Source organism: Apteryx mantelli, chromosome 1 (genome assembly GCF_036417845.1).
Source record: "Apteryx mantelli isolate bAptMan1 chromosome 1, bAptMan1.hap1, whole genome shotgun sequence".
NCBI lineage: Eukaryota > Metazoa > Chordata > Aves > Apterygiformes > Apterygidae > Apteryx > Apteryx mantelli.
In genome coordinates, this window is record NC_089978.1 from 168,806,271 (window position 1) to 168,834,247 (window position 27,977).

At 41.7% G+C, this 27,977-nt stretch overlaps 3 protein-coding genes across 4 annotated transcripts in view; 2 read left to right on the top strand and 1 right to left on the bottom strand.

Moving 5' to 3' along the window:
* NUP205 (nucleoporin 205) overlaps positions 1 to 3,256 on the top strand; it is a 55,463-nt gene extending 52,207 nt beyond the window's left edge. For both annotated transcript variants that reach the window (XM_067311905.1, XM_067311913.1), the window contains 3 exons: positions 803 to 931; positions 1,615 to 1,688; positions 2,895 to 3,256. In XM_067311905.1, the coding sequence (XP_067168006.1) occupies positions 803 to 931; positions 1,615 to 1,688; positions 2,895 to 3,047 (356 nt within the window). In that variant the 3' untranslated portion in view covers positions 3,048 to 3,256. The remainder of the gene's footprint in view (positions 1 to 802; positions 932 to 1,614; positions 1,689 to 2,894) is intronic.
* A 2,090-nt stretch (positions 3,257 to 5,346) lies between these two features.
* On the top strand, positions 5,347 to 11,443 carry ARL1 (ADP ribosylation factor like GTPase 1). The gene is made up of 6 exons (XM_067311936.1): positions 5,347 to 5,474; positions 7,344 to 7,481; positions 8,705 to 8,786; positions 9,821 to 9,932; positions 10,619 to 10,797; positions 11,077 to 11,443. The coding sequence occupies exons 1-6, from the start codon at positions 5,471 to 5,473 to the stop codon at positions 11,105 to 11,107; spliced, it is 546 nt and encodes a 181-aa protein (XP_067168037.1). The 5' UTR covers positions 5,347 to 5,470; the 3' UTR covers positions 11,108 to 11,443.
* A 624-nt stretch (positions 11,444 to 12,067) lies between these two features.
* The window catches only part of UTP20 (UTP20 small subunit processome component), a 66,906-nt gene continuing 50,996 nt past the window's right edge, over positions 12,068 to 27,977 (bottom strand). Inside the window, exons 47-62 of the mRNA XM_067311924.1 lie at positions 27,196 to 27,337; positions 26,769 to 26,885; positions 25,785 to 25,955; positions 24,881 to 25,009; positions 24,297 to 24,407; positions 23,451 to 23,530; positions 22,633 to 22,702; positions 21,381 to 21,563; positions 20,289 to 20,420; positions 18,706 to 18,838; positions 17,313 to 17,509; positions 16,879 to 16,950; positions 15,743 to 16,015; positions 14,910 to 15,036; positions 12,641 to 12,786; positions 12,068 to 12,392 (exon numbers count right to left, since the gene is read on the bottom strand). Of these exons, the coding sequence (XP_067168025.1) occupies positions 12,237 to 12,392; positions 12,641 to 12,786; positions 14,910 to 15,036; positions 15,743 to 16,015; positions 16,879 to 16,950; positions 17,313 to 17,509; positions 18,706 to 18,838; positions 20,289 to 20,420; positions 21,381 to 21,563; positions 22,633 to 22,702; positions 23,451 to 23,530; positions 24,297 to 24,407; positions 24,881 to 25,009; positions 25,785 to 25,955; positions 26,769 to 26,885; positions 27,196 to 27,337 (2,239 nt within the window). The 3' untranslated portion in view covers positions 12,068 to 12,236. The remainder of the gene's footprint in view (positions 12,393 to 12,640; positions 12,787 to 14,909; positions 15,037 to 15,742; positions 16,016 to 16,878; positions 16,951 to 17,312; positions 17,510 to 18,705; positions 18,839 to 20,288; positions 20,421 to 21,380; positions 21,564 to 22,632; positions 22,703 to 23,450; positions 23,531 to 24,296; positions 24,408 to 24,880; positions 25,010 to 25,784; positions 25,956 to 26,768; positions 26,886 to 27,195; positions 27,338 to 27,977) is intronic.

A 27,977-nucleotide genomic window follows, 5' to 3' on the forward strand; every position in this document is an offset into this window, starting at 1 on the left:
AAATATTTTTTGTAGAAGAGAACTTTGTAATATTGATAGTTAAATTAGTGACAGGGAATTGTTCTGCTATTGTAAATATTTTCAAGTTACTATACTGACTGGAAGATGAGCCAGGACGTTCTACAGCATTGTGCTGGAGGAAGTATTACAGCCCAACTCTTAAGTTTAGTATCCAGGGCCACTACACAGTTACACATATCTACAAGTGTGGTGGAAGAAGTACTTCAAAAAAGTACTTTGAGATGCCTATTAGAGCAGCTGGAGTTCACAGTCTTGTAGTTAACTGTACGTATGCTTAATCCTGGAAACATTACTAATTTTATGGAAATAACTAGTCATGCACAAAATCATTGAGAGGATCAAAACTTTCCTTTGAAAAGGGAAGTTTTAGGAACTTTAGGAAAGGTGTGCTCTTGCAGATGTATCTGTTGTAGCTTAAGATATTACTGCCATCCCCAGCTTTATAACCTCTGCTTTAATTCACTGTCTTTGTAACTATCATTACAAATCAGTCGAGCACTTGTACTCAAGGGTGCTTGTCTTCAGGGTGAGTAGCAGTCATTTGAACTAACCTAGCCAGCATTGCACTGAAGCAGGTAAGGAGACTGCAGGTGATCCATTACCATGCCATAGCAACGGGGGTGGGAAGCTTCTGCTCGGGGAGGTGACAGACAGTTGAGGTAACATCTTCAACTGTTTCTTCAAAGTGGTTGAGGTAAATATGGTAAATATGCTCATATAGAAAGAGTACAATCTAAAGGCGACAAACTTTGACTCCTTCACTTTAGATGTGTGTCTACAGATATTATAGAAACATGTCTTTTCATTCTTTGGCGTCATCTGGAACACTATCTACTGCATTGCATGCCCGCTGATTCCCAAGACCCACTGCTGTCTTCCAGGACATCATTTAAGAGAGGAAGACTGCAAGGTAACACTTCTCACATGTCAAGGTGCCTTTGAATAGCTTCTCATAGCTAAATTTAAAACTGATTTGCTACTATTAATATTTTGCCATTTATATTTAATAAAAGGATTTTGTTTAGATTTGGACATACCCTTGGATTTTCTTCTGGAGTATTGGCAATCCAAGTATTGTTGACTGATAGACTTTGAGGTTTTATTTATTATGCATAATCTCCAAAGAAAAGTGTAATGAACTATTTTTTTATTTCTGTTTTCACACCAAGTGAAGTAATATAATCAGATCAGTGATGAAAAACAATTATATGAAAATATTTTTAATAGAATTATCTAAGATGAAATTAAGAACTAAAATGAAGAATGGTGGTTTTTTGAAAGTATTTCTAGAATTGTAGGCATCATGATTCACCCAAAGATTTTAAGAGTGTTGAATTTTGGTAAAAATTAGGAATGGGAGGAAGTCAGAAAGGTAGTCTGAGGAGGAACTTTTTGCTTAAAGTGCCATGTCATGTGATCAAAATTATTTATGGCTCTGATTTAGAGAGAATATGCTAAGTCAAAGAAAAAGTTTCATTTCTGATAGTGTGGAATATTGTGTTTTAAACTCATTTTATAACTTGATGTGGAGAATATGATGTTGAATAGCCAATACAGTTTTTCATTTCTCAATTTCTCATTTTCTATTGCTAGATTCTTTTGGTTCAGAGCCTAACTTGGATTTCAGCAGTGGACTGAATCAAGTGAGCCAGCATGATATAGATCAGGTGAGATGTGACAGTCTTCTCTAATGAGAGCAGTCTGACTGTAGTTTTCCCGTCTCTAAACAATCTGCAGTAATCCCAATGGTAAATAATTTATTGTAGGACTAGTGAAGTGTTGCAACATTTTTTTGAAGGGCTTATGAAACAGGCAGCAGTTGCACTGCTACGCACATATTTTCAAGTCTTAATATACAAAATTATATTAAATGAAAAATAAGCTAAAGTATTACAAATGCTATTAATCATTCTTATTTTCTTGTAAACTAATCAAATGGTGTGTATTTTTTAATAATAGCTTTCTGAAATTGTCGGTTATCCTTGAAAGACTTACAAGACGAGGGTAGGATTCCCAGTTTTCTCAGTTTGTAGATGTTTACTTTAGGTCAGATGCAGATAGGCTGTAGGGAGGTAAGATTGAAGAGGGTAATGGAAACTGAGGAGACTATAAATCATGAGTGCCAGAGAGAAATGATTTCTGCTTACCCAGCAATTGCATAGTTTATGTTAATTGGACTCTCAGCCAGCAGAAAAAAAGGATCATTTTTATTAATAAACCTCATTTTTGGAAGGTACTGACATTTCTACTGCTATTTGTGCACAAAAAAGCTGTGCTTAAAAACCTGTTTAGTCTCAAGTAACATTATTAATATCTAGAATTCTGAAACCTGATGTATGTGTTTTTTATGATGAAGCTTCTGTCTTTATTTCATTTGTTCTAAAGTAAAATATATAGTAATATCTTGCTAAAATACTTAGAATATGATTAATTTTTTCAGTAGTTGTTTACATACGTATTAATGAAAAAGTGTTATCTATGAACATGGATTCTTACTAAACGGTCCTTAAAGGACTAGGCAAACTTTGACTGGAATGACTTAGCTGAAAAAGTTGAATTATATAAGACTATTTAATTCCTCAAACACCTGCAGAGGTTGTAAAGTTGTAATACATGGTTAATCCCTAAATGCTCTGAGTGACCCCAAAACATCCATAGAAATGCTCTTCATTATTTCATTGAAGAATGAAACATAAGAGAAGAATGCAAGTAATGTTTTTTCTGTTTCCCCTAATAAATATTTGCTTTTGAAAGTGGTTGAAAGAATAACGCAAGGTAAAGGGGTTGACGGGTAGCTGATGATGGATAAGAGGACATTTTAGAAGCATTTTAGAATTCTGTATTGTTGACTGCAACAAATCTCTGTTTCTCAGCTTCAGATTGAAGCCACCAACAGTTTTGGTGAATCTCTGCAGAAGAAGCTCCTGGATATTGAAGGGTTATATTCTAAGGTTCGGTCACGCTACACCTTTATTCAAGCTCTTGTTAGACGTATCCGTGGTCTCCTAAGGATATCAAGGACCTAAATGATTCTTAAACGTGTTGCTTGCCCCTTGAAGCAATGCACAGGGGCAGGCTTTCCAGATCATTGGATTTTCTAGAACATACATTTTCTAAATAATGTCCAAAAATATTTTGTTACCTTTTATTTTTCTTACCTCCAATGAATCAGTTTTGTGTATTCTTTCCTACTGCTCCCAACTTGACAGTAAAAATAAAGAAATCTTTTAAAATGTGTTATGATTAATGTAAAACTTCATGCAAGAAAGAATTCTAACAGAGCACATAAAGGAGACAAAGGAAAGAAGTTCTGCAACTGTGATAACATTACATCTATGGATGTTTTCAAAGAAAACTAAAAAGGTCTGGGTCTGTTCATGCCCTTCGTGCTTCACACACAGATGTAATGAAAACGTGTTTCAAGTCTCAGCACTTCCAGACAGGATTCTATATGAAAGGATATAATTTTGCCTTGTGAACTACTTGTTTCTTCTCCCCCTTACTCCACCTTTTTTCTATGTACAAGCTTCCTCCCTTTGTACAATTCTAGATATGGAAAAAAAAAGGGGGGAAGGCATGAAAGGTGGCTGCCCTAGGCTGGGAAGCATTTGGACTAGACTAGGTTGATTCTTGTATCTCAGGGGAGTAAATTTTCTCTGTGCTATTTTTGCCGGAATGGGAGTATCAAGACAGAACAAAATGCACGAGAAGAGAGTCAACATGCTTGAGTGGCAGGTTGGTTCTGTAGTTACAGGATACTCTCATAAGAGACTTTGATACCTCATTTGCTCTTAGGTAAAGAGAATAGTGTAACCACTGCTTCTGTAACATGCAATTTGTTGGATTTCACTCTTATTACACTATCTGTTCTTAAAACCTCACTCCATGTGTGCCTTGTAAATTCTGTCTCTCCTGAATTTTCATTACTTAGTATTTCCTATTTTTAATGATTTTATACTCTTTCGTGTAATTAATTTGTGCATATGAATTACAAATGTCCTTTTTGCTGGGATGATTATAGCCCTGCTATCAGATGATGGTTTGTCAGCTATTCCATCAGAATAGCTAGATATTAATAGTTCATGTGGTCAGATTCTGTCTGTTGATTCTCAACAGTTTTCTTATTTCTCCACCATCTCAGTGAAAATCAGGAAATGATGTACAGAGTTTCTTATTAAAAAGAAGAATGTAATTTTGGAATTCTGCTGGCTCAGAACACTTTACTATGTTTTGGAGAATTTTAGTATGGTAGTTTTTCCTCCTAAACGGACACCATTTTTACCTTTCGGAAATCGTTCCCGATTGCTGAGAACTCTGAATATTCCAGATGTCGAAAGTGAAACCGCTCTACGACACAACCAAGAACATAGGTGCTGTAACATAACGAACTCCATTTACTCTCTTGGTATAGTGTATTTTGTAATCTGTAGCATTTTTACTGTGATTTTATACTGTGATAGGCTATAGCCTTCGAGTATTTAATGGCATGTAATAACTGCAACTATTATTCTCCCCTTATAGTCAAGGAGAACAAAGCAGACAAGTTTTTACTCATTTGGCCGTGGATCAGCTATTTATGATGTGGTCATCAGTTGTGATACACCTGGCTACCTATGGAAGATAGTAATACAATAAAGAAATGTTAAACTAGAAATGTTTGTACAAAAGGGAACCTTATTTAAAGTTCACAGTGTGGGAGTTATATGCGTATTATAGGGCTGCTTTGTAGGAAATGGTGTTTTACTTTGTCCAGATCATGGTGCATGCAAGTGTTACTAGAGGACCTGGCCCCCTTCTTCCTCTCTGCAACGCGTATTTGTATTTATTCTCTGCAGTTCTTATATATTCCAGGTGGTGATCATTGACACATCTTAAAAATATACTAGCACCCTTTTTTTATTATTTTTAAATACCTGAATGGGGTTTAAAATCTGTTTTTATTTGGGGCTGTTTAAGCTCGCGTGACGGAGGGAGGAGGAATTTAATGCTCGAGGTAAGCAGCAGTCACGTTTCAGTTAGGTAATTTTGTGCTTGAAGCCGGAGTTGAGCAGGGCCGCCCCCTCCCGCCAGGCCGCGGCGGCACCGCCTCAGGCGGGCGCGAGGCCCCGCCGCTGGCCCCACACCCTCCGCAGCGCCCCGAGTTCCGCGCCGCAGATTCGTCGCGTTTCACTCCAGTGTGCTTTAAAAACAAAAAACCCGTCCCTTTCTCCTTCCCTTCTGCTGCAAATTAACAGGGAGGGCTAGGGAAGCCCCGCGCCCAGCCCAGCCCCTCCTGGCTGAAGGAAGGCGGGTGCCGTCCCGGCTCCGTGTCGAAACGGCGCTGGTGGGGGAGGGCGCGCCTCGTTTACTCGCCGCGGCGCTCGACGTGGAGGCTGCGAGCGGCGGCGGCGGCGGCGACAGGGCCAGCGGGACGGGACGGGGCGGCTGCGGCGCGGCGTGGCGGCTCGACATGGGTAAGGAGTGGGCGGGCTGGCGCCAGGCGGCGGGGGCGGCAGCCGTTGGAGCGGCGCGAGGGCCCCCCCCTCCCCCCCCCCCAACGGCCTGTTAGGCGGGAGGGGCCGGGGGCGCCCGGGAAGGGCTCAAAACGTGAAACCGTGATACAGACCGCAGGCTGCCAGGCTGGTCGGTGTTGGCAGTCGTGTTTCTAGCGCTTGGGTGGTTTTCCTTTCGGGGACGCTTTGCAGTGGCTTATTACCACATTTCCAAGGACGAATCACAGGAGCAAAATATCACAAACATCTTTAGTCAAAGATCATAACACTTTTGTTTTCCTGAAATTTAGACTCTGTGTGTCTACTATTCTTATAATTGTCTCAATGAAACTGGTGTGAGTATGCAGTGGATTGTTAATAAGGAATTAATTATGAAAACAGTGGGTTTTTTTATATATATAGTAGTAGATAAAATAGAGGGAATAGTAATAGCACCTAAATCTAGAAGTTAAATGATTAACATAAACCAATTCTATTAAAGGTCATATTTGCACAGTATTTTAGTGTGAGAAAAGCATATCAATATAAAAAGAGGAAATGAAGGAAGTCTGGCCTTAACCAAAATTATTGACTGTTTGAGAGGAAGGAGCCATCTTCTCTTAGGCTTTCGTGGCTTGCATATTTGCTTCCTATGTGAAATGTTTCTGTCGAAATACCTTTTGCAGCTTTGCCTTTGAATTGTGTTTATGCTTCACTTCTGTTAAGGCTATTTGCCTATTGTACAATAAACAGTGCCTTGACTAGCACTGTGCAAACATGTAACAGATGGTCGTTGATAATCTTGTCTTGATTTTATAAGTCGGTAGTATGCATGGTTTCTGTGATGGGATGGGCTTAGAAAAAATAAAGCAACCTGATATCAGTTTGCATTCCTTCTTATGCATAAACACACAGCTGTCTTTTCCCTCCTCTCCCCAGAAAGGCATCACAGTTACCTAGAAAGGCAAACACAGTGAATAGTTTTTATCAAAAAGCTATTTGAATAATATTTTGGTTGCAAATTTGTCTCACCTTTGATATATTTATCAAAGCATGATCCTAGCTTGTTTGGTATTTCATTGCCTTTTTCAGAGCTCAGGTGGATATACAAAATTATTATTTAGCACTAGATACATCTTTTATAAAATATTGGAAAAAAAGTTTCATCATTACTGACTGAGAATGTTAGTATTGTTTCTCTGCTTATACCTTTAATAGGCGGAGGTCAGATTGGTGTCTGGCCACAGGTACTATTACATAAATGAGATGTTGGGGGAAAACAATTTTGAACAAAGGGATCCTAGGTCAGCTCCTAGACTTCTCCGTAGCATTAAGTTACTTAGTGATTTAGTGCAACTGCATAGTTTTTAATGGACTGCAACATGTACATACTGGTTTGTGCTTCATTTTAAGAAAATGTAAGTAAGTAAGTGGATGGTGCTGAGGGAGACCATAATCTTCAGAGAGAATTCTTTCAGGCCTAAGAGTGTCTTCGTACAGTCTCATGCATTGAAAAGATAGAGGCCAATAAAAGCAAAAAATAAGTTGACTCAGATTTTGGCAAATGAGATCAAAGGAAAAAATCCTAACCGCAAAGAGGAAGCTTGCTGCTGCTGCAACTTGATTTTTCTGGGTAAATCTAGGATAAAATAGTGGTATAAAAAGAGGAAAATATAGTGTGGTTCAGCACACACATCTAAGCAACAACCTGAGCCAGTCTGTTTTCACTGAAAAAAAGAAATATGTTGCTGTTCAGTAAGATACCAGGTCTGTCTTTACAGGTCTGTCTGTCTTTACATACTCTGTATTGCTAGTTTACATTGAAATATCTTTCTCTTCTGTTTTTTGTAGGGGGCTTTTTTTCCACCATCTTTTCCAGTTTGTTTGGAACTCGAGAGATGAGGATTCTCATCCTGGGATTGGATGGAGCAGGAAAAACCACCATTCTGTATAGATTACAAGTTGGAGAAGTTGTTACTACCATTCCGAGTAAGTGATCGATCCGTTATTAAAAATAGCTAATTTGACTGTAACTCTGATGTGCAGGCTTGTCAACTGTACTTGCTCCATGCTTACTTCAGAAACAAAAGGACCGTATGCTGTTGGAGCCTTGCACTGTTGTATTTAAGGGCTTTTTTGCATAACAGTATTAGTGTGCTATAGAAGCAGTACAGAAAGCAATATTTTATGCTACCCTGTTGATCACAAAGTATTTGACCTTAAGTTTGTTACCATGGTGTGGTAGGTTTCTGTTGAGAGGTGAACATTCAGTAAATGGTAATTATTGACTATCAAAGTCTTTGTCTCCAAACATAGCTCTAATGTGAATTTTAGAGGTCCTTATTGAACCCAGTTTCATACCTTTTAAGTTCTTATTTTTGACAAAGAAATAGTGATTCTGTGTGTCTTAAGTTTGTTATGTAAACACTTCTTTTTTTACACAGAAAAGAAGAAATGGGGATGGTTAACTTTAGATGATGTAGAAAGTTAGTGTAACAAAACTCAATGATGTGAGATGTGAGAAGATGATACTCATTAAAAAAAACCCAAAACACAGATTTCACTGCTTGTCTTAACAGTCATGGAGTCATATCCATATATTACAAACACCAAGATGCATGTGCCAAAGGGATCTTGCCAGGATCACTCTGTGTAACACAAAGGGTAGGGGATGCTGGCTGTCAAGTCCTCGTCATGTCTCTTGGGTTCCTTCCATTATTTGCTTCTTCATTTTGTGTTTCTTCGAGTTGACAGGAAAAGGAATGGCATATGTGATGTGCCCTAACCTTGTTGCCATCTTCCATATGTCACAGTAGGAGATCTGCTGAGATGTTGTGGCGGTCTTATGAGAATGTAGGTCTTCTGGTCTTAACGTAAAGAACACATCCTCTAGTATTTTACTACTGTCAGTTATGTACTTGGTTATTAAAACAGGAAATTCTTTTAACTGTTGTTCTGTTTCTGTTGGTGCTTTCACAAACTTCTGTTCATGCTTCATTTGTAACAACCTTTGTATTTGTTAAATGTCTATTTATTGTTCAAAGGGTAATGCATTATTTTGAGTTTGTTGGGGTAACTTCTCAAGGGACATCATAGACTTAATTATGTAGCTACTGAAAATTTTCAGGCTTGAAAATTTTAAACTAAAAGTGCTGCAATGTTCATCATAAAAATAAAGAAAACAAGAGTGAAATTGCTTCACTTTGTTTCAGCAATTGGCTTCAACGTTGAGACAGTGACATACAAGAATCTGAAATTTCAAGTTTGGGACTTGGGAGGACAGACAAGTATAAGGTAATAACTTTTCATTTTAAGAAATACATTTATAATTAAATTTCTCTAAAAAATGCTGAGGTCTTGAAATTCTTAATAGCTGGCACTTCTGAAAATTGGTTCTATAAGTTTTAATCTGGCAGAATTCAGTTAATGCAACCTCTGTTTTGGACAACATATTGGAAAAAAAACAAGTGAATATTTTCACTTGTAAACAGTTTTGTTTTAAAAAATCAGTTTATTTGTGTAGTTTGTATGTAATTGGGCAGCATTCGGAGAAGGTAGGAAGTCAGTGATATAACCCCCCCCAATTTTAAATATTCACATTTTTTAAGAATGCTAAGATTAAAAAAAAATTAAATTTAGGTATAAATAACAATTCTTTTCTGAGTAGTGAACTATACAACTTTTGTAGTGACTGATTATACTTGCATAATTTTAGTGATCTCTTTAGGACCCTTTTATGGTTTTCTCAAGATTCCTTTTTGAACACCAGTTGGTAAAGTGCAATGCCACTTTCCTTCCCTTTTTAGCCTCAGTAAAGTAATTCTGAAAAGGATGGTTTGTTGTGATCATTGTTAATTACCTGACCTACCTGTACAAATTAGTAATTTAAAAGATTTCTCTTAGTTTAGCCTTCTTAGGTGCCCATAATGGTAACTATGGCAAATGATAATTTTAATACAGCTTGTTTTACAAAAGCTAATCTAATATAACTATTTGCAAAAAGTTTGTGTTTACAAACTTCCTCTGCTGCCCTGTCCTTCAGAGGTTTTGAGCTGATGCCCTGCAAACTGATTCCTCAAATAAATCTGTCCCCAGCAGTTCTGCCCCTTCCCTGTTCTCAGGGCTTATCTTTTTTTGTTGTTGAGAAGTAGTATTTGTACTGTCTGTTCCTTTTTGTAACCTTTTGAATACACCTTCTAGTTGCTCCCTTGGGCCTTTCACCCCAGAGACAGTTTCTGCTTTCTCCAAGTAATTTGTTGTTCATTATCTGGCTAAAAAAGCACTGTTCAAACTGCAGTTATTTGAGCAGAATTATTTTTCTTCTGCAGGCCCTATTGGCGGTGTTACTATTCAAATACAGATGCAGTCATTTATGTAGTAGACAGCTGTGATCGAGACAGAATTGGCATTTCAAAATCAGAACTTGTTGCTATGTTGGAGGTAAGAAAACAAGGGTGATGTTTGTATCAGTAAAATGGAAATTGAGAAATTACAAACCTTTTCTGGAGCTAATGTGAAACTTGATTTTTCAGTTCCCAGAATAGGCCCTTGCAACACATCTGACTGAAAAGCACTAAATACATTGCAGATTTTTTAAGTTAAAAGTTTTATATGGTATTATCTATCATCTGGTCCGTTAGTTACATTCAGCCTTTTGGTCACATGAAAACTTGCCTGTCTGCTACGACTGCTGTCCAAACTTCAGTGGTGGCAAAATCAGGGTTACAGGGAGGGGTATCCTACTACTATGCATTGAAACTGAAGAACGTACGCAGAACAGAGTAACATGAGTAAGGGGAAGAAGGCATGAGTTAAAGAAGTAAAACTACTTTTTTTTTTTTCCCCAAATTCCTGCAAACTTTTTGATATGCCTTGTTAAATCCAATTATCAATAAGCTTGTTTAATTATATAACAATACTCAGTAAACCAGCCTTGTTTTGAAATGTGATATCATGCTAGGCGGAAATAGAATCAAGAGTTTGAAGAATTTTCTAAAGCAAAAAAATCAGCAGACTGAAAAATCATTAGATTTGTTGCTGAAATTTCTTTTCATTGTATGGGGTTTTCTCTGCGTAAATAAATTCTGTAAAAATCTCTCCAACAACTTGCATGATTTCCCCCTTAGGAGGAAGAGTTGAAGAAAGCCATTTTAGTGGTGTTTGCAAACAAGCAGGATATGGAACAGGCCATGACTCCCACAGAAATGGCAAATGCACTTGGCTTACCAGCTTTGAAGGACCGAAAATGGCAGATATTCAAAACCTCTGCAACTAAAGGCACTGGGCTTGATGAAGCAATGGAATGGTAAGTAACAGTCTAAATTATGCTAGCTTCATTGGTATCTAGTGAGGACAAAAGGATGAGCAAGAGTATAAGTTAAGTGAAGTGAGGTGTAGGCATTTTAGGACTTGCCCATTCACACTGCATCTAGCTCGGTCCATATTGCTCCGGGTAGTATCTTAACCAAATAAAACAGAAGTCTAAAGAGAGAGTAGTTTACTCCTATATATAATGTACTAAAGAAAGATGTCTCAACATATTTGAACTGACTTTTCAAGTAAACTGACTTAACCTTTTTCCTAGGTTGGTGGAGACCTTGAAGAGTAGGCAGTAATACAAAGCTGACTATAGCAAAGAAGCTTTGACTATATCCAGCATCCCTCTTTCTGCAGTCAAGTATTTTTAGGCCACAAATACTTGTAAATAGAACAGATGATTGAAAATGACTCCTGTAAAGTGGATGCCTCTCTTGAATTATAAAACCGAACCAAGTGAATGTCTGTGTACATTAAGATACTCCATTTCTTTCTTTGTGTTTAAGTATGTACTTATGTTAATTTGTATGAAAGTCTTATTGGGTGGGAAAGTTTTTATTTTTTTTCCTCCATCGGTGGTTTTGAGTGGCTACTTATTCATGTAATTAAAACACTAATAAAATTTGGAACTGTCAGCTGTCCAGCCTGATTTCTGCAGTTCATAGTGAAATTACAGGTGTGGTGCTTGGTAGAGGCTGCTTGCTTACAGAAGCTGACTGAAGTCCAACTGATACCTCTTCTAACAATGGTGTAGCTGAACATTTAAAGAGGTTATTTTTAAAAAGATTATTTACTTATGACAGTGAAGGGGGAAGTTTCCTTTAGCTGATGCTATGATGGCTTCAGAATATCTCAGTGCAGCTAATGCTGTTTGAATAAATTACAGCACCTGGGATATACACTGTACCTGTAGCTGTTAAAGTAGCATTTACTTCTGAAAGAAGAAAAAAAAGTTTTCTGCCCTGATGTGCCAGGGTGGGTATTTGAATTCAACCTCCACTTTTCATGAGCTATTATTTCTATACTCTAAGCTTATCCAGAAGTGACAGGTAGTTTACTCTCAACAGCTGTAGGGACTGAAAGACAACTCAAGATAGGGAGGCAGACTGTTCTTTCCAGGAACTAAGATGTTCACGGGCATGCAGGCAGTAATCGCATAATCGCAACTTTCAAAAATGAAGTAATATTTAATATAAAAAAAATCATGGTAGTTGTCTATTCAACTGTACATGGTCTTAACACAGACTAAATATACAAGGTTTAGAAAAAACTGACAGGCTTTTATTTAAGATCCCAGATGAAAAAGAGGACATGAAGAAATACAAATAAATAAATTAAGATATGTAAATAATTTCTTTTCAACAATCATTAGTTCCCTAGCTGGAAGTTTCTTTTTATAAAATTATCCTCCAGGAGGTAAAAGCCTTTTCATTCCACCATTGCTAAATCTTTCAGTGCATGACTTCTAGGTTTCTTAGCCTTGTAGCTAGGGCGCAGGAATTCTATTTTTCTCTTCTTGGTTTCTGCTTTATTCTTATGTCTCTTCAGCTTCCTCCTTGCAGCAATGTCAGGATTTGCTACAACCTAATGAGAAACAGTACATTTGTATGTTTAGTTAGAATCTACAACTGTCCCTGTAAACTGAGGAGCACAGCATCACTGTGAGTCTTGCCTGAGAGTCTGATCTTAAACAGTTTCTTGTTAAGTTTCTGAACTGAAACTATCCCAATTCAGGAGAAAGATCTTCCTCAAACTTACCTTCCTGGTCATCTGTAAAGCATTTAAAAAAAACCTACTTTTTCCCCAAAAGGGAAATTGGAATAAACTCTTACCTGCAAAGCCCTTTGCTTTTTCCTGATAGCTCTTTTCTGATTGGCCTGTTTCTGCACAGAAGAAAAGGCAACTGAAAAAGCCTCCAGTCCAACCAATTTCTTGAGCAGCTCTATAATTTCTTGGGAAAGGTTCTTCAGCGTTGGATCTAGTAAAACAAAGTTAACTTGCTTGATCTTTTCAGACTATGGAATGAAAGCTGAGAATCCAGTAAAGATTACCCCTTCTTTACAAAACAGTGGCTGTACCGATTCATTTTGCCCAGTACCCTCTGACAAGACCAGAGCAAAAATGCTTGTGAAACCTGCTGACTCTTCACCAGCTTTCCCAGAGGACTGTAAGTGCTGCTTCACACAGGCAAACCAAAAATAATGTTTCTGAGACGCAAAAGCTTTTTCAGAAAGATAATGGCATCCCAGAGCTTTTTACAGGTGGCTTGTCATATAGAGCCACCGTGGCTCTTCAGAGCAGGCTTTGCTGGAAACAGAAATAATTCCAGTTCAAAGCACCTTGTCAACTCTAACTCTTTGTCCAATTTTATGCAACTTAAATAATTGCTTGACCTTGTTATAAAGGGCTGGCTTAATGTTTGGGATCACTAACTGCAACATACTAACTGCAATCACACACACACGCACACACACGATATTGGAAAGAAATAGCTATAAGCAGGTACCCTGGGAAAAAGAGCAGAGCAAACATGTTTCCCTCAGTCTTCCAACAGATCCCGCTTGTAGAGTCTTCCCTGAAGCTTGTGTAAGCTACCTGTCTCCACAACATCCTCCAGTAACAAGTTCTCTGGGTCTACTCCCATCATGTGGGAAAAAACACCTCTGCATTTATTTTGAACCATCATTTGATGGCCCCTAGCTCTTGCGGTGCCAGAGAGAACAAAAGCAAGTTGATCTTTTTGCACTCATAGATTTGTCAATCTCTATCCTATCTCCTCCAAGTCTCTTATTTTCCTAGCAAAAACATACTAGCCAACTCAACTGTTCTTATATGGAAGCTACTCCAGAGCACTGTTACTGCTCTTCTCCAGATTTTTCCATGTCTTCCGTATCCTTTCTAGGATGTAGGACACAGTGCTGCACACTGTATTTTCAAGGCATATTCAAACTATGGATTTACAGAGTGATATGACTGTTTTGTTTTGTCCTCTGTTCTTTTCCTAACACTGGATTTGCTTCTTGACTGACCACATTTTCATGAACTATCAGAACACCAAAGTCTTGCTCTTAAGAATTCATCGTGTTAAATAGGAAATTTGTTTTTGTTTTTCCCCACCAGGCATCACTTCATACAGATCACACAAGGCATATTATCTGCCAGTTTACTGCCCAGCAGTTAGGTCCTAAGGTCTTTCTGCAGTCTTTACTGTTCATTTTCCACAGTGCATGCACACAGGTTTCCTTCAGATTTTTACACAAACATGGATCTCCAAAGAAAAACAAGTGTTTTTGCACAGGTAGTATCTAGTGGGAGAATGACCTGGACTCATTCAGGAAGCAGTGAGAAGTTCTCTGCACACATAGGGTATAAGCCTGCCTGTGCATACAGCCTTCCTGTGCATACAGCCTGCCACATTCCTGTAGTGGGCAGCTCTCCTCCCCTAGCTCCAAGGTTTGCTGTCTTACAGTCACTCAGGTGAGATATGGCTGCCACACTCTCAGGATTGTGAGTACATGACACACACTAAACTTCATTTTCAGGATTTTCTACTTCATAAGGAGAAGCCTGGGGAAAAAACATCAAGCAACCACCAAAGTAGCAATTGCAACTCGTACAGTCCCATGCTCTACAGCAACACATGCTGCCATAAGAAAATCACTCTGTTTAAAACAGAAACACGCTTTTAATCATTGGGCATGGCTTTTTCTGCCTCCAATCCTCACAGGACAATTAAAAGAAGACTGACTTGGTAAGTCTTGTTCTGGCTTCCCTAAGATCTGCAGTCTATTCCTCTGCTCAGTAAGGCCTTGGTCCTGCCACCATACGCTTTCTCCACTATATCGCATATTCAAGTTTTACCCACTTACATGCAGGAGCCTGCCTAACTTCATTTCTCTCTTTTTCTCTGTGACCACATAAATCTTTGCTTCAGCTGTCATACACTCTCTCTCCTTTGCTACTTTGGTTAGACTGCAGGTAGCTGAAATTCACTCAGTGATGACATCCATGCATCAACAGACAAAAGGAATGAAGTTTGCGCTGAGGCACAGAACTGACACACCTTCCTCTCTGGTAATCTTTGCGAAGGAAATCACTTACCTTGCTCTGCATAGGTGCTGTTCAGTTCCCTGTACAGAGGTGTGAGAATTGTTGGAAGGTACGGCTTGATTCTGTCTTTTCCCAGATCCACTGAGATTGCTCCCAAGAACTTAAAGACGCAACTTCTCTGAAAATGAGCGTATGGCACAATGAGGGAAGGGAGGTAGGGAGGAAACTGCCTAACCTGAACTGTTATGACAGCACCATGCATCACTGTTCAACGTACAGGGAGTTGTTTCAGATGCACTAGTCAGAAACTCACTGCTTTTACAAGGTCTTACTGCTGCCAAGTACAGCCTTCAGATGAGACACAACCCCATGGGATCTGTAAACTTATGAGCTGTGATTTCACTAGGATGATGTTAGCTGTTAACACTTCGAAAGACACACTTGTTCTCCGTCCTCTACGGAGGCAGCTGAAGACATGAAAGCTCAGCCTCTAACTCTGCACCACAGAGAACCAGAGTGCCTTTCTGTCACTCTCCCACATCCTCCCCCCTTCTCCCAGCAAGTAACTCCACACTGCTCTTCCCCTGCTTGCATAAACAAAACACCCTCGGGCTTTACAGCCAGCACTCCCTCCCCTTCAGCTTGGTGCCATCGGCTTTCTTACCCCTCACAGCCCCACACCATTGGCAGCAGACTGGCACAAGCCTTTCCCAAGAATCCCAACTTGAAATGCTTGTTTCTTCCTTAGCACATACTAATCCTCGCTTCAGCACCAGCTCCCAGCACCATCTGCAGCTGGTCCCCTGGGAGCAGAGAGCCAGAGCAACGCTCTCCTGCGCAAGTGCCTCCAACATCAAATGCATTTGGTCTAACCCTGTTCTTACCTTTAACGGGATCTTAGGGGAATACGCTGCTTCTCGCTTTGCCATGAGGGAGAGTTTCTTCATTACCCATAGCAACGTGGCTGGCTGGCCTTTCTCTTCTGTGTCTTCCCTTTCTCCCTCTCCTTGAGCAGAAAGGTCTCTCTCATCCTCACCTTCAGAGGCCTCCTGCTCTTCCATTTCACAGTTCAGTTCCCCTTTGGCCTCTTTGTCATCTTCTGAGGCAGGGGCTAGCAAGTAAATAACTTTGGCCACAAACAGCAAATTCTTTATAACCTGAAGTATGAAAACAGAGCAGTCAGTCACAGTTTCCCAGAGTGCCAGCACCAGCAGTGACCAGCACACAAAAGAGCCAAGGCTAGATCTGAAAGGGGAACTGGCCAACCCAGAAGGGTATAACGTGTTTAGCCTATCCCATGAGACAGAGCACATTACTCCTAACAGGACAGTCCACCTCAATATTCCCTTGCAGTTTGGGAGAGTCTCTTCCCAGATCCTGGGGAAGATGAATACTGCAGTGATACCAAAACCCTTTCCCCTACAGTACCCAGTGTTTATGAGCACTATAACACTACATAAAACACATTAACTACTGTCCCTTTAGGGCTCTGGCATGCCCCTGAGGCAGGGCTGCTTCTTTTCTCTTCCCCACCTCAGGCAACCCCTGGTTCTCCACAGAGGAAATCTCTGACCAGGTTCACACTGGAGTCAGACCTTCAAGCAGTGGTATAAAGCTGGATCAAACACTCCCAGCAGAACAGCCACGACTCCAGTGTGGCTGCAGGGAGCCAGCTCCAGGATTTGGTTGCCCAGCCTGCTCCAGTCTGGGCTGCACAGGGCCGGATGCTCCCTGACAGAGAGCCAGACAGAACGGACCCCAGTCCTGCATGATGCCTCCCCTTTCTGTCCCTGCCACCACTCAGTTTCTCTGACAGATTGATACTGTGAGGGGGGACTTTACTGGCACCTCTGCGACATGCACCTGCTTAGACAACCTCAGCACAAAACAGTCGGCCCTGCACTGTATATTGCTCCAAGCTGTCACCAGACAGTGACACTGCTGTCTGGACTAGAACTCCTTCATGGTCCCTGGCCTGCCCCAACCCCTTTCAGAGCCCCAGACCTTCTCCTACTCTCACCTGCTCTCCCAGAGACTGGTCCAGGAATTTGGATTGCAGCTGATGGCAGAAGGCAAACACGAGCTCCTTCATCTGGGGAGACAAAAAGGGAGAGGGAATTTTTACATGAGAGAGAGCAAGGAGGAGAAATCCAAAGTGGTGTTTTGCAAAACAAAGTGACTGAAGTGGTCCCCAGGACAAGCAAAGGGATCAGGCTCAGCACAATTTCTGCCTGCACCTCACAGCCCCACAGGGAGTCGTCGTGCTGCTAAGACTCCAGAGAAGTCCCCTCCCAGCAGCAGGGACATCTGCTCAAATGTTTTAAATGATCAGGATTATGCAGCAGATGGAACCAAATAAGAGAGAAATGTGCATGCCAAGCTACTAAAGGTATTCTCAGGTCCCAGCCAGGGAACAGCTAGGGGCAGCAGGAAAGGAGTAACAGACATCACTACCTTTCTGTCCAGTTCAGCTGTCAAGAACGTGGATGTAGGCAGCTCTGTCGAAATCTTTTTCCTCTTCCCTGCCTTTCTTTCTCTCCACTTGCTGACAAGATCTTCAGGCTTGTGAGACGCGAACAACAAACCAAAAATCTGAGTAGCTGTCAGCCAGACCCAGCTGTGAGGATACCACAGGTGAGACTGGACATGACCTGTGGAAAGAAAACCTCTTTCAGCAATGGAGCTGGTCCAGCAAGAGGAAAAAAAGAACCAGGTCCCTCCAAGAGTTACAACAGCACATGCTACAGTCAAAAGGTGAAGTGAATTGTGCTCATCTGCTCAGAACATAATCAAAGGCTTCCTAGGAACTTCTGCCCAGCCAAAGCGGAGAGTGGCAAAAAGTACAGGTAACCAAATGTCCCCACCATGATCAGGCACTCTGGAACAGCACTACAGCACTTCTAAATATCCCAGGACAGGGCTACTGCTGGAAAGGAAAGGGCCACTGTGGGCAAGAAAAGTGTGCACTGTGCAAAAGCACACTGCTGCACCCCTCCTGGCTGCCAAGTCATGTTCTGCCAGCACCTATGGTCCCCTCATGGGCTCAGTGCCACAGCTCCTCTGCCCATGATGTCTCAGGATTCGCTGCTGTGGGACTCTGTGGTGAGCTGGCCCTGCTCCAGCTGGTCAGATCCAGCTCCTGGATGGAGGCTAAGCATGTTTCAAAGAGATGAGACAGAGGCACCCTCTTGTCTTGCCTCTATCCAAACTACACATATCACTGGGTAATCCAGGAGTTACACTGGTATCTCCTATCCCACTAAAAGGCCCCTGGCAGGCCGAACTCTTATGATGCAAACCAGACAGGTCCAGGCTTTCTGATAACTGAAAATGAAGCAAATTAAAAACACAACAACAAAATGCCAATGATCCAGCCGGATATTGCAGCATTTCACTCACAGGGAAACTGCTTGAATCAAATGGCCTCCAGCTCCTAATGTCCCAGCAGGCACATGGCATTTACAACACTATTACCCTGTGCCAATGCTTGTTGGCTGGTATGTATGATCTCATCAGGAAAACCTCATATTCCTAGGAGAGCTGAAAGCTTTCATCTAAGAAGATGTAATTATGGTCAAACACACAGTAACTTGCAACTATTTGCTCTTGGGATTACAGAAAATACTTCCCAGCAACTGGAACAGAGGGCATATTGTTTTCATCAACTCTGTAACCTTTTCCATTAACATCTGCTCTTTTGCGGCCCAGTAACTGCCACGTATTAGCATTTATGCAGTATGCCAACCTTGTGTGACAGAGATCAGTTGCTTATATTAGGGTGCGAACAACCACACAGCATATTGAGAATCCTCCTTCTAACACAGTCATAATAATTCTTGATACTTACCCCAGATATTGTTCACAACATCACTGTTCTTGGTTAACTGAATCAAGCTGCACTCTGTGATTAGCTTTGTTACCAGCACAAGAAAGCTGAACAGCAGCCTATCTGCAGCCTTCTCCTCCTCCTCTTCAGTTATCTAATAAAATCAGCAAGTCAAGAAAGAGGCTTATGAGGAACTGAAAATAAGACTTATTTATCTTACTAGATAAATCTCAGATGAACCCTCCAAAGAGAACACTGGCTTCCACCAAATTTCCATAATAAACGGAAGGGAAGCAACTCCATTAAAATGTTTCCTCTGGAGACTGAACCTCTGCAGGAGATTATTACAATCACTCTTCTTTATGTTTATACAGGCATGTTACTGTAACAAAGTCTTAGGTGTGTAAATGCATGCAATTTACACACACAGTATAACATTAATGCATATAACATGATGAGCTCAGATTTGCCTGTGTCAGCTGTGAAGCCCCTTGTTATGATGACACTATGTGCACTGTATTTTACTAAATTGCCTTCAGGTCCTGCCCATGCCTGCAATCACCAGCTGGCTTGATATAACCAGCCAACGCTTTATCCACATGTCACAGCACAGGGGGTGATTACACTGAATTTGACATCGCTGCAGACAGTTTATTTTCATCTCTTGCTAATCTGCATACCCTGAGCCTCCACAAAGCTCTTCTCTCTTGTTCAGCACGGTGCCCTGGCACAAGAGTAACATACATGGCCACTCCCCAGGCACAGTGACTGGGATCCCTTTGAGATTATCACATGCCAAGCAGAATCTGAGGCAGCCTTGTTATTTTGAGTTAATCATGTGCACTAAAGAGATTTTCGATAAAACAAAACCACGGCCTGAAGTTCAGGAAGGGACCCTCTTTGAAAGTTAAAGCTGTAGATAACACTGAACAAAGCAGTCACAAGTGATGCACTTCTGACCTTCCATGCTTACACAAATCTGTGTGCTGCCAGCAGTCACATTTCCCAGTTGTTGTCAGCTGAATAGTCAGGTTGTTTTCCAACTAAAGAGACTCTAACACATCCCAGAACTACACACGCGTCCTGCCATTCTTTTTTATGGTGGTTTTGCTTCACTTTGCTTTTCTTTAAATAAAAACCAGAAGTCCCTTCTCTCCTACTGCAGCAGGAAAGACCACACAGTCAGAGAAAGCTCCCTGGACACACACATTGCTACAAGCTGTCAACCCACCAAGTCACACAGGAAAAAAACCCAAACACACAGATTTGAGGGTTGTCTCACAAACCCTTTCCACCCACAGATCTTTAATAGAGGCTGGGGCAAGGAGCAATATATACACAGACTACCTGCAGGCGCAGGCCAGGTGGCTCTGCAAAGTTCCTTTGCCCCTGTGTTATGACATGTGACATCGAGTTTGGGCTTACAGACAGAAACGTGGTTCTAGGTCAGTGATGTCCCTTTCAGAACAAATGCATGTGCTTTGTGTCCTTCCTTAGTCCCGCACAGTAGGTCCAACAGTTTAATCCCTCCTATGCTTATTCTTCCCTTCTTCCATTTTCTTAATTCTCTTTCCCCGAGTCTCACACATGGTAAAATGACTTACGTTTTCAAATTTAATAGGGTTGATTTCTGTTTCAATCAAGGTGAGGACAGCTTCAAGCCGCCTTTCAAACATCACTCCCTCCACTTCAACAAACAAACCACAAGACTGCGCAGCCAACCTTCTGTGTGAGCTCTGCCAACAGAAAGAATAAAAACCCCTTGTTACTTCTTCTTGATAATCAAGTCTTGCAGCTCACGTGTGCAGGAGCTGGGAGCAACTCTGACTTTTGTCTGGAGCAACAGCATCCTACAAGAGGCTGGTTTTCAGAGTACCATTGTAAAGGAGATGTTGCCAGCTAGGGACACAAACCCCCTGGCAGCACAAGTCATCCCTAGAAACACACCCTAAAATTGAATGCTGAAAGGCCATTTCTAGCCCAGATTCCCAGGCGCAGAGCTCTGGTGGGCTACTCTGCATTTTTCAGTGCTTCACAACACAACAGGTAGCTCACAGCTGTAAGCCAGGACTTAATGTATTAGAGATGAAAAGGACCAAGTGTTGAAAAATGCTTCCTCCACTGCTGCAGAGGAACAGGTCCTGAGGCCTATTTGAAAATAACTAAACACCCAGGCACCCAGATCAGGATGGGAAGCCTGTCAGACTTCAACTTTGCTCCTCTCCAGCAGCTGGCAACAGAATTAAGCAAGTCTGAGCTAAAAACAGCACTGGCTGCCAATTACTGGGATCAGAAAAGCTTTAAGGAATTTGCTCAAACATTTCACCTAAACAAAGACTAACCTTGGTGAAATGCCTGACCCAAAAAAGGAACTGTAAGAAAGCAGTGCAATGCAGCTGGTAAGTCTGTAGACTGACCTACAGCAGCAACGGTTCCCTATGTTCATGCAGCTATATGAAGCTATATCACTCCCTCCTCTTCTTGCCAGCAATGGCAAGTGCCATTGCTATGGTGCATATGGTGCTATGGTGGTGAACATGGCTCTAAGGAGCTTTTATTCTAGGCTGACTCTTGTCCACTCTCTTTTCCTAAAACTAATAAATCAGGCATAACTGAACCCATCAGTTCACCAGCCCACAATCTTACTCAGCCCATGAGTAGAGTCTAGACCCAGTCAATGAAAAGACAACAAATACCTTCTTGCTGTGAAACCACTCTGTGACTAGTGAAAACATCAGATCTTGTTTTTCACTGTTTATCTTACTGAGCAGAGATTTACATGTCAAAGCCGCCATCTTTTTGCACTTGGCAGAGTCATCATTTACCATCATCATACAAAGAGAGAGAAAAAACAGCCCACAGTATTTGTGGAGGAGCTCCTAGAAGGAAACAAGCATCAGTCAGGCTGTCAGTCAGCTGCACATCTCCAAAGAGCTTCTGGCATTTAAAGGGAAAAAGCAGGGTATTTACTGCACAGCGTACAGGAACAGTGCCAACCCCAAGGGAGACCATGTCAAGGCAGCTGAACAGAAAGGAGGAGATGATCCAGTTGCTGGAGCACGCAGGGAGGACAGGGCAGCACCATCCCTGCTCTGACACAGGCTTGCTAAAATGGCCCTGGGACAACAGCTTAGTCTCAAACCTGAAAGGGCATTTAAACGTCTAACTCCCATTGAAACAGGCAGAGGTTCCTAAGTACTGTGGCAATCAGGCTCAAAGGCCCTTCTGTAACACAGGGATAGCAGTGCTTTGCTACTTCAGAGTGGTTGGGAACCAAGCTGAGATGCTTAATCTAATCAGTGGGTGGAGAAGCACAGCTGACTGTGCAGAATTTTTCTTCCTTCCTCTCAAATTCTTGCTTGATTGCACTTCTCTGAGTCTCCTATGTACTCAGTCAAGCTCCAGCTGCAGAGCTCAGAGTCAGCATAACATTTTGTGTATGTTAGCCTACATAGATGCACAGTTAATTTTTTAGCTCTAATTTTGATCCATCCCACCCTAAAAGCCCTTGCTTTCCAGTCAGGCCAACAAAACAAATGTGGTACATCACATACCAATTCAGTCAACAACATCCCTCATGGATGTTAAGAAAAGCCCACAATGGGAAAACTCTCAATTTCACTTTCTTTTCATACCCAACTTCCTTAACTGGTTGCGTTTCTTCCTACCATAAATCACCATAAAGTTTATCCAAATTCCTGCTGACAGAGCTCTATTTTACTTGCAGACTGAGCACATTAGATAATAAAATACTACAGACTCTCCAGCATGTCATTTCTATTTTGGAGCACAGCCAAGTTCTTTGAGATAAGTGGACATTCTGCTCATGATAGGAGATAATATGAACTACCAAGTGCTCCCAATATAAACTGCTCTGAAAATGCCGTTACTGCAAACACCTGACAAGAATTGACTGCTTAATGCTTCGTACTGTAGAGTGCTTGTTACCTGTGGGAACATGTCAAAGAGGTATGCAATCATCTCCAGTGCAGACTCCCTTCCAGATTCATACTCGTAACTGTGAAGAAATAATTAACAATTGCAGCTGGGTTAATTCCATGGAAAGCTGCTAATGACTTACAAGTGCCCAGTAACACAAACTGCCAGGGATCTTCCTACAACAACTACCAGACACCTGGTCTGGCACTCAGGAGAAAGGAAGCAATGAGCTCATCAACTCCAACTCCCAGAGGACAGGCTCTGGCAGACACAAATGGATGAAACAGGGCTCCAGGCAACTTGAGTCAGCACAACAGCACAGCGCTATGATGCTGGAAGGCACATGTCAACTACTGTCACTTTGAGCAAGGGAGAGATCATGCTCAGAAGGAGGTTTCGGGCACACTGCCCTCTCCATACTGCTGAAATGGTGCAGTTGATATCAACTGGGCCTGAAGCAGGTCAGGCCACTACCATGGGACAGCAGTCAGATAAACACACTTTCCCTTATTCCTTCTGGATACACCAGTTCACCCAGCTCACAAGCAGTGCAACTGGTTAACCACTAAGCAAACAACAGAACCTTTGTTTGCAAAGGGATAAAAAACAATAAAACCAACTGTGAAATGGAGGAACAGAAAATTGCTATATTTACCAAACATCCACCTCTGAAAAAAAGTAGTTTACTTTTACAGCCAGGAAAATCAAGACTTCAGCCACACCTTCTGCTCCTTATGAACAGCCCTTTGGCACACCAGAAGGCCACTAAAGTCACATTTAAGCAACAAGGCTCTGTTCTGACAGAAATGTGGGGGATAAAAACTCACTCCAGCTGTGCGAGCATGAATTCCAAATTGGGTTTCAGCTTGTCACCAAGGGGGTAGTCAAGAATATATTTTAAGTAAATCTGGAATAAAACACAGAGAGGAGTTACCAGAAACACTAAGAAAAGCTTATAAAAAGGTTATGAGGCAAATATGATGATGGAGCAGCAAGTTTAGGAGAGACACCCCTTCCTCCTGTGCGTGCAAGTTCCTATCCCAGAAGGGGCCAACTGATCTCAAGCTCTACGCCTGGAACAGGATCTGCAGGCACTTGACATCTGCCAGATCAGTCTCCAGAGTATTATCATGACTTGACCAGGCTTCTGTTAACAGAGATTCATTAGCATCCTTCAAAATTAAGTCTGTAACTATGGAAATGCACCATTTAGTTAAGCACAGCCCCTGCTGCATCCATATTCCAACGTCTGAAATGAAGCAACCAATGCTGTCTTTTGGTTGTTTTTAGTCTAGAAGGAGGAAAGAAGTAATGGGCAGGAACCACAGATAATGACAAATTCTCTTCTGCTGGGATACAAAAAGGGGCAAGACCTTAATTACATGGGCCTAAAGGCCTCCAAGGGAGGGACAGTATCACTGCTGCCCAGTAGCTCTCTGAAGCTATGCCATGGGTTTTCACTATGGGCCAGCAGTCTGCTTTTGCTATGCGTCTGCCACAATAACTAAGCCAGCCAGATAATAAGGGAATAAGGATTAGTAAAAAGGGGAAACAGGGCTGAGGATTCAGCAGGACTAAGACGCATCTCTCTGAGAGCTGAGATGGCCACATCAAGCCCTCTATCCTGTTAGACTGCTGTAAATAAAGTAAGATGAGAGACTTATTCTACCAACCTGCCTGCACTGCACTCGCACGGGCTCACTCTGGCCCGTGATGGCCAGCTGGGCAACCTTCTGCAGCACATCATCGATATCAGGAACAATCAGCTTCCTGGATAAAATGGCCTAAAACATGAAAGCACAGCTGGGGTCACGCCATTTTGGTTGCACAGTACAAGATGTAGTATTATAACATGGGACTACACTTTTCTCAGGTAGTATATTAATACTGGGTCTTTCGCATCTTCAAACACAGCCAGAGGGACTTAAAAAAGGGAAAAAAAAAGTGGCTTAAAAAGGTGCTCTATTTCTTTTGGAAGACACAGAGCTAAACAGGGATGTGGATTCTTTAGCAAAAACATCCTCAGATCCAAATGCATCCTCGTAGGCACTAGATGTGTATAAAATCACCACCCAAACAATTTTCAACAGCAACAAGCTAAACAGTAAAATTTTGCTGCTTTTTTCTATAACGGAGAGCCTTTAAGGGCATTCTGTGACCCATCTGTGACACAAGATCTTATAAGCTGTCACCAAGAAGTAGAATCACTCTCATTCCAGTGGCTCGCAAAACCTATACAATTGCTGCACAGAAATACCTTGAGAAGGCCAAAGGCAGTAGCTTGACGTGATGAATCATAAATGTCTTCTTCAGCAAAGCCAAGCAACACTTGGAGCTGCTTGTCTGTTATGTGGCTCTTTGAATTCTTCACAAGTATTGTTACAGACTACAAAAATCAAATTGCACAATGTCAATACAGGTGCGGTGCCATAAAATGCAAGCCTGCACAAAGCCCAACTCCATTTACATCACTTTGGTTTGAAAGTACAGACTACTGCTCTGAAACATGTAGCCAACACTATTTTCATCATTTTGCTTTCAGCTGGCAATTTTAGGACAAAAACTGAACAGAAGCAAATACATATGAATTCAGACAGGTCCTTGAAATGAGTGGGGATGCTCATGAACATGAATAAGCATGCAGGAATGCAGCCAGGCAGAGGGGAAAATTCTTCCGGCACTGGAATTCAGCATTATTTACTCTAACTTTCCCTTATGATCATGAAGTCGTAATTAATTCAACAAAGCATTCAGAAGACATCTACAGGAAGACACTTCAAAGAGTAAAAGTTATTACTGTTATTAACTGCCCTCTTCCCTTCAGCTGCAAAAGTCTACTTCAATGAATTATGTTAAAAGCAAGATATTCAAGTACAAAACTGATGCCTCTCAAAAGAAAGGGTAGTAACAAGATAGTATGATAGAGAAACAAAAAAGGCTTCTTTAGAACACTCCTTCAACTCCAAACTCTGCATTTGTTGGGGTAACTTTCTCCAAATTTGCACCTGGGAGAGAATCAGCAAGACCTTTTTTTCCTCCCTACCTTGTGGTCTCCAGGCTGCCTCTCCAGAGCCAGCTGCAGGAGGGATGTGCACTTGCACAAGTCTCATTCCACAGAGTTAAACATAAAGTAGAGGTGAGCAGAGTTGGGTCTGACTTACTTTGAAACAGTTCACAACCAAGTGGAAATTCTGGCCTTTGGCTACTCCTGTCTTGGCAAATTCTTTCAGCAAGAGGAAAAGCTGCTTGATTAGGGGCTCCAGATTCAGATTGACCGAAGGCAAAGGGAACTTTAAAATCCATACTAAGGACTGCAGAGCACCAGTTATCACCTGTGAGAAAGAGCCAAACGACAGCATGTGGATATAATGACACTGAAAGAACACCTTTCTCACTCTAACTGCTACAGAGAGGGCCAGTCTATCTGCAACTGTGGTAAAAGGGAATTAGTCAGCAAAATCAGCTCTTTCAAACCATTTGTATGCAATACAAAGCTCTCTACTCCACTCCCTAATTCTCCACCTTTGATTTTCCTAGGGCAAGGCATTAACAAAGGGCTGATTCAGTAGATGGTGGGAACTCTTTCTGAAGCAGAGGTGCTCTGGAAGTTGCTCTGCCAGAAACCCAGGCCATCTGAAAGTCTTGCTCCAGGTATCTGTTGGTGTACAAGGTCTGCCTTCCATTCCTGGGAAACTCCAAGGTCAGCATATTCCCTCCGAGGCACACTCAAACCCAAAGCTGCCCAGAAAGGAGGCTGACTGGGATGCTGGGGATAAAGACGTTACAGATGGATCAAGAGAAACAATGTCTATGACAACACTGCTCCAAGCAGCCACAGGACCCTCACAAGCCTCCTCACAAATGGTCTGTGAGGTCTGTAGAGTACTGGTATGAACATGCTCCAGGAGAGCGTGACCATATCTGAACCTGCAGCACTAGGGGCAGAGCATTCAGTCCTCCATCAGCAACAACCACTCCTCCCCCTTAGGATATCAAGTCTTCAAACAACTTGTTTATCTGCATACCTATGAAATCAGGTTTGAAAACTAGATGCCTTTCTCTTCCCATGCAGTTCAATTGTGAAATGACATTTGTGGGCTAGACCCTTCTTAGCAGAAGGGACAGGCGCCAGCTCAAAACTGTACCTTGACATCCATGGATTTCAGGCAGTCTATAAGCAACTGAACAAAAGGATCTAACATTTCCAAAACATGTTCATTGGAGGAATTTATTTTGGATCTCTTCAGGCTCATGTGTAGCAACTGGCATAAAAAACATATAGGACATTCATCTCAAAGTCAGGCTGGGATTCAAATGAGTCAAGTAAAGTCACACATTCATTCAGGTTATAGCAGAATTTATGCCATATTCCATTAAAATACTTGTAACACAGTAAGCACTTTTTATAGCTCTGTAAGAGGCATCACTGCAGTTACTACATGCAAAATAAAGCTGGGTCAAAGTGGCTGTGTGTTTAACACAATATATGACCAAGATGCCTTCTTTTGGATTCTTTAAAAAAATTTTTTTTTGATTTCAAAGCGTTCTCTTTGTATCTGAGGAGATCCTTACCCGAAGTCCTGATTCAACCAAGATAGAGGTGTTAGTTCTGCTGCTGACAGGTGCTTTCTGCCCTCCTCGGGTGGGAGTGGGCTGAAGCAGCAGGCAACTTTCTGGTTGCAGCCGAGGATCTGGAGGAGGTGCAACTTTTGTTCTGAATAACAGTGCAAGGCAAAAGAGGAAAATTCAGATTTCAATCCTCTCCAGGACAAGCTTGCTGTTGGGAGTGGAGAGAGCTGGACTGTGCTCGGCTGCTGCCCACACAGCAAGCAAAATCAGATCATGGCCAGAACACAATGAAATAAACTGAACTTGAGAGCAACATGACAGGAGACAGGAGACTCTCAGGCTTGGGAACAATGTCACTATTGCACAGACCAACAAATAAACACCGAGTTGCATAACATCTCCCTTATTTTCTCCTCAGCAAACAGGCAAAACCTTGGGAGTTTCTCCAAGTGAACATACCACACTTCCACATCTGTCCACATTTACAGACACTTCATTTACACACTGTTTTACAATAGCCATGCCTTTTTCTCACCCCTGGCCACTGGCTGTATCTAAGCATTTGCTTGGCAAGTGCTTCTGGTATAGCCAGAGCAGTTCAAAAAGCACACCTCCCTCAGCAGAGGGCTGGTAACTGATGGAGCTTGACACTCCTTGTTATCCATTGCAACTCAAGGCAGAATGGCTACATAGAAATCTCTGCTAGATGTTTTTCACTTAAGGGAGCAATAATTATTGATGGCTTTTAAAAACTGCTCCAAGAGGCCTGCAAACAGCTGTCAGAT

Coding starts and splice junctions, on each gene's coding strand:
- ARL1 (XM_067311936.1), top strand. Junction 7,482..8,704: donor AGTTGTTACTACCATTCCGA/GTAAGTGATCGA, acceptor ACTTTGTTTCAG/CAATTGGCTTCAACGTTGAG. Junction 9,933..10,618: donor AACTTGTTGCTATGTTGGAG/GTAAGAAAACAA, acceptor TTTCCCCCTTAG/GAGGAAGAGTTGAAGAAAGC.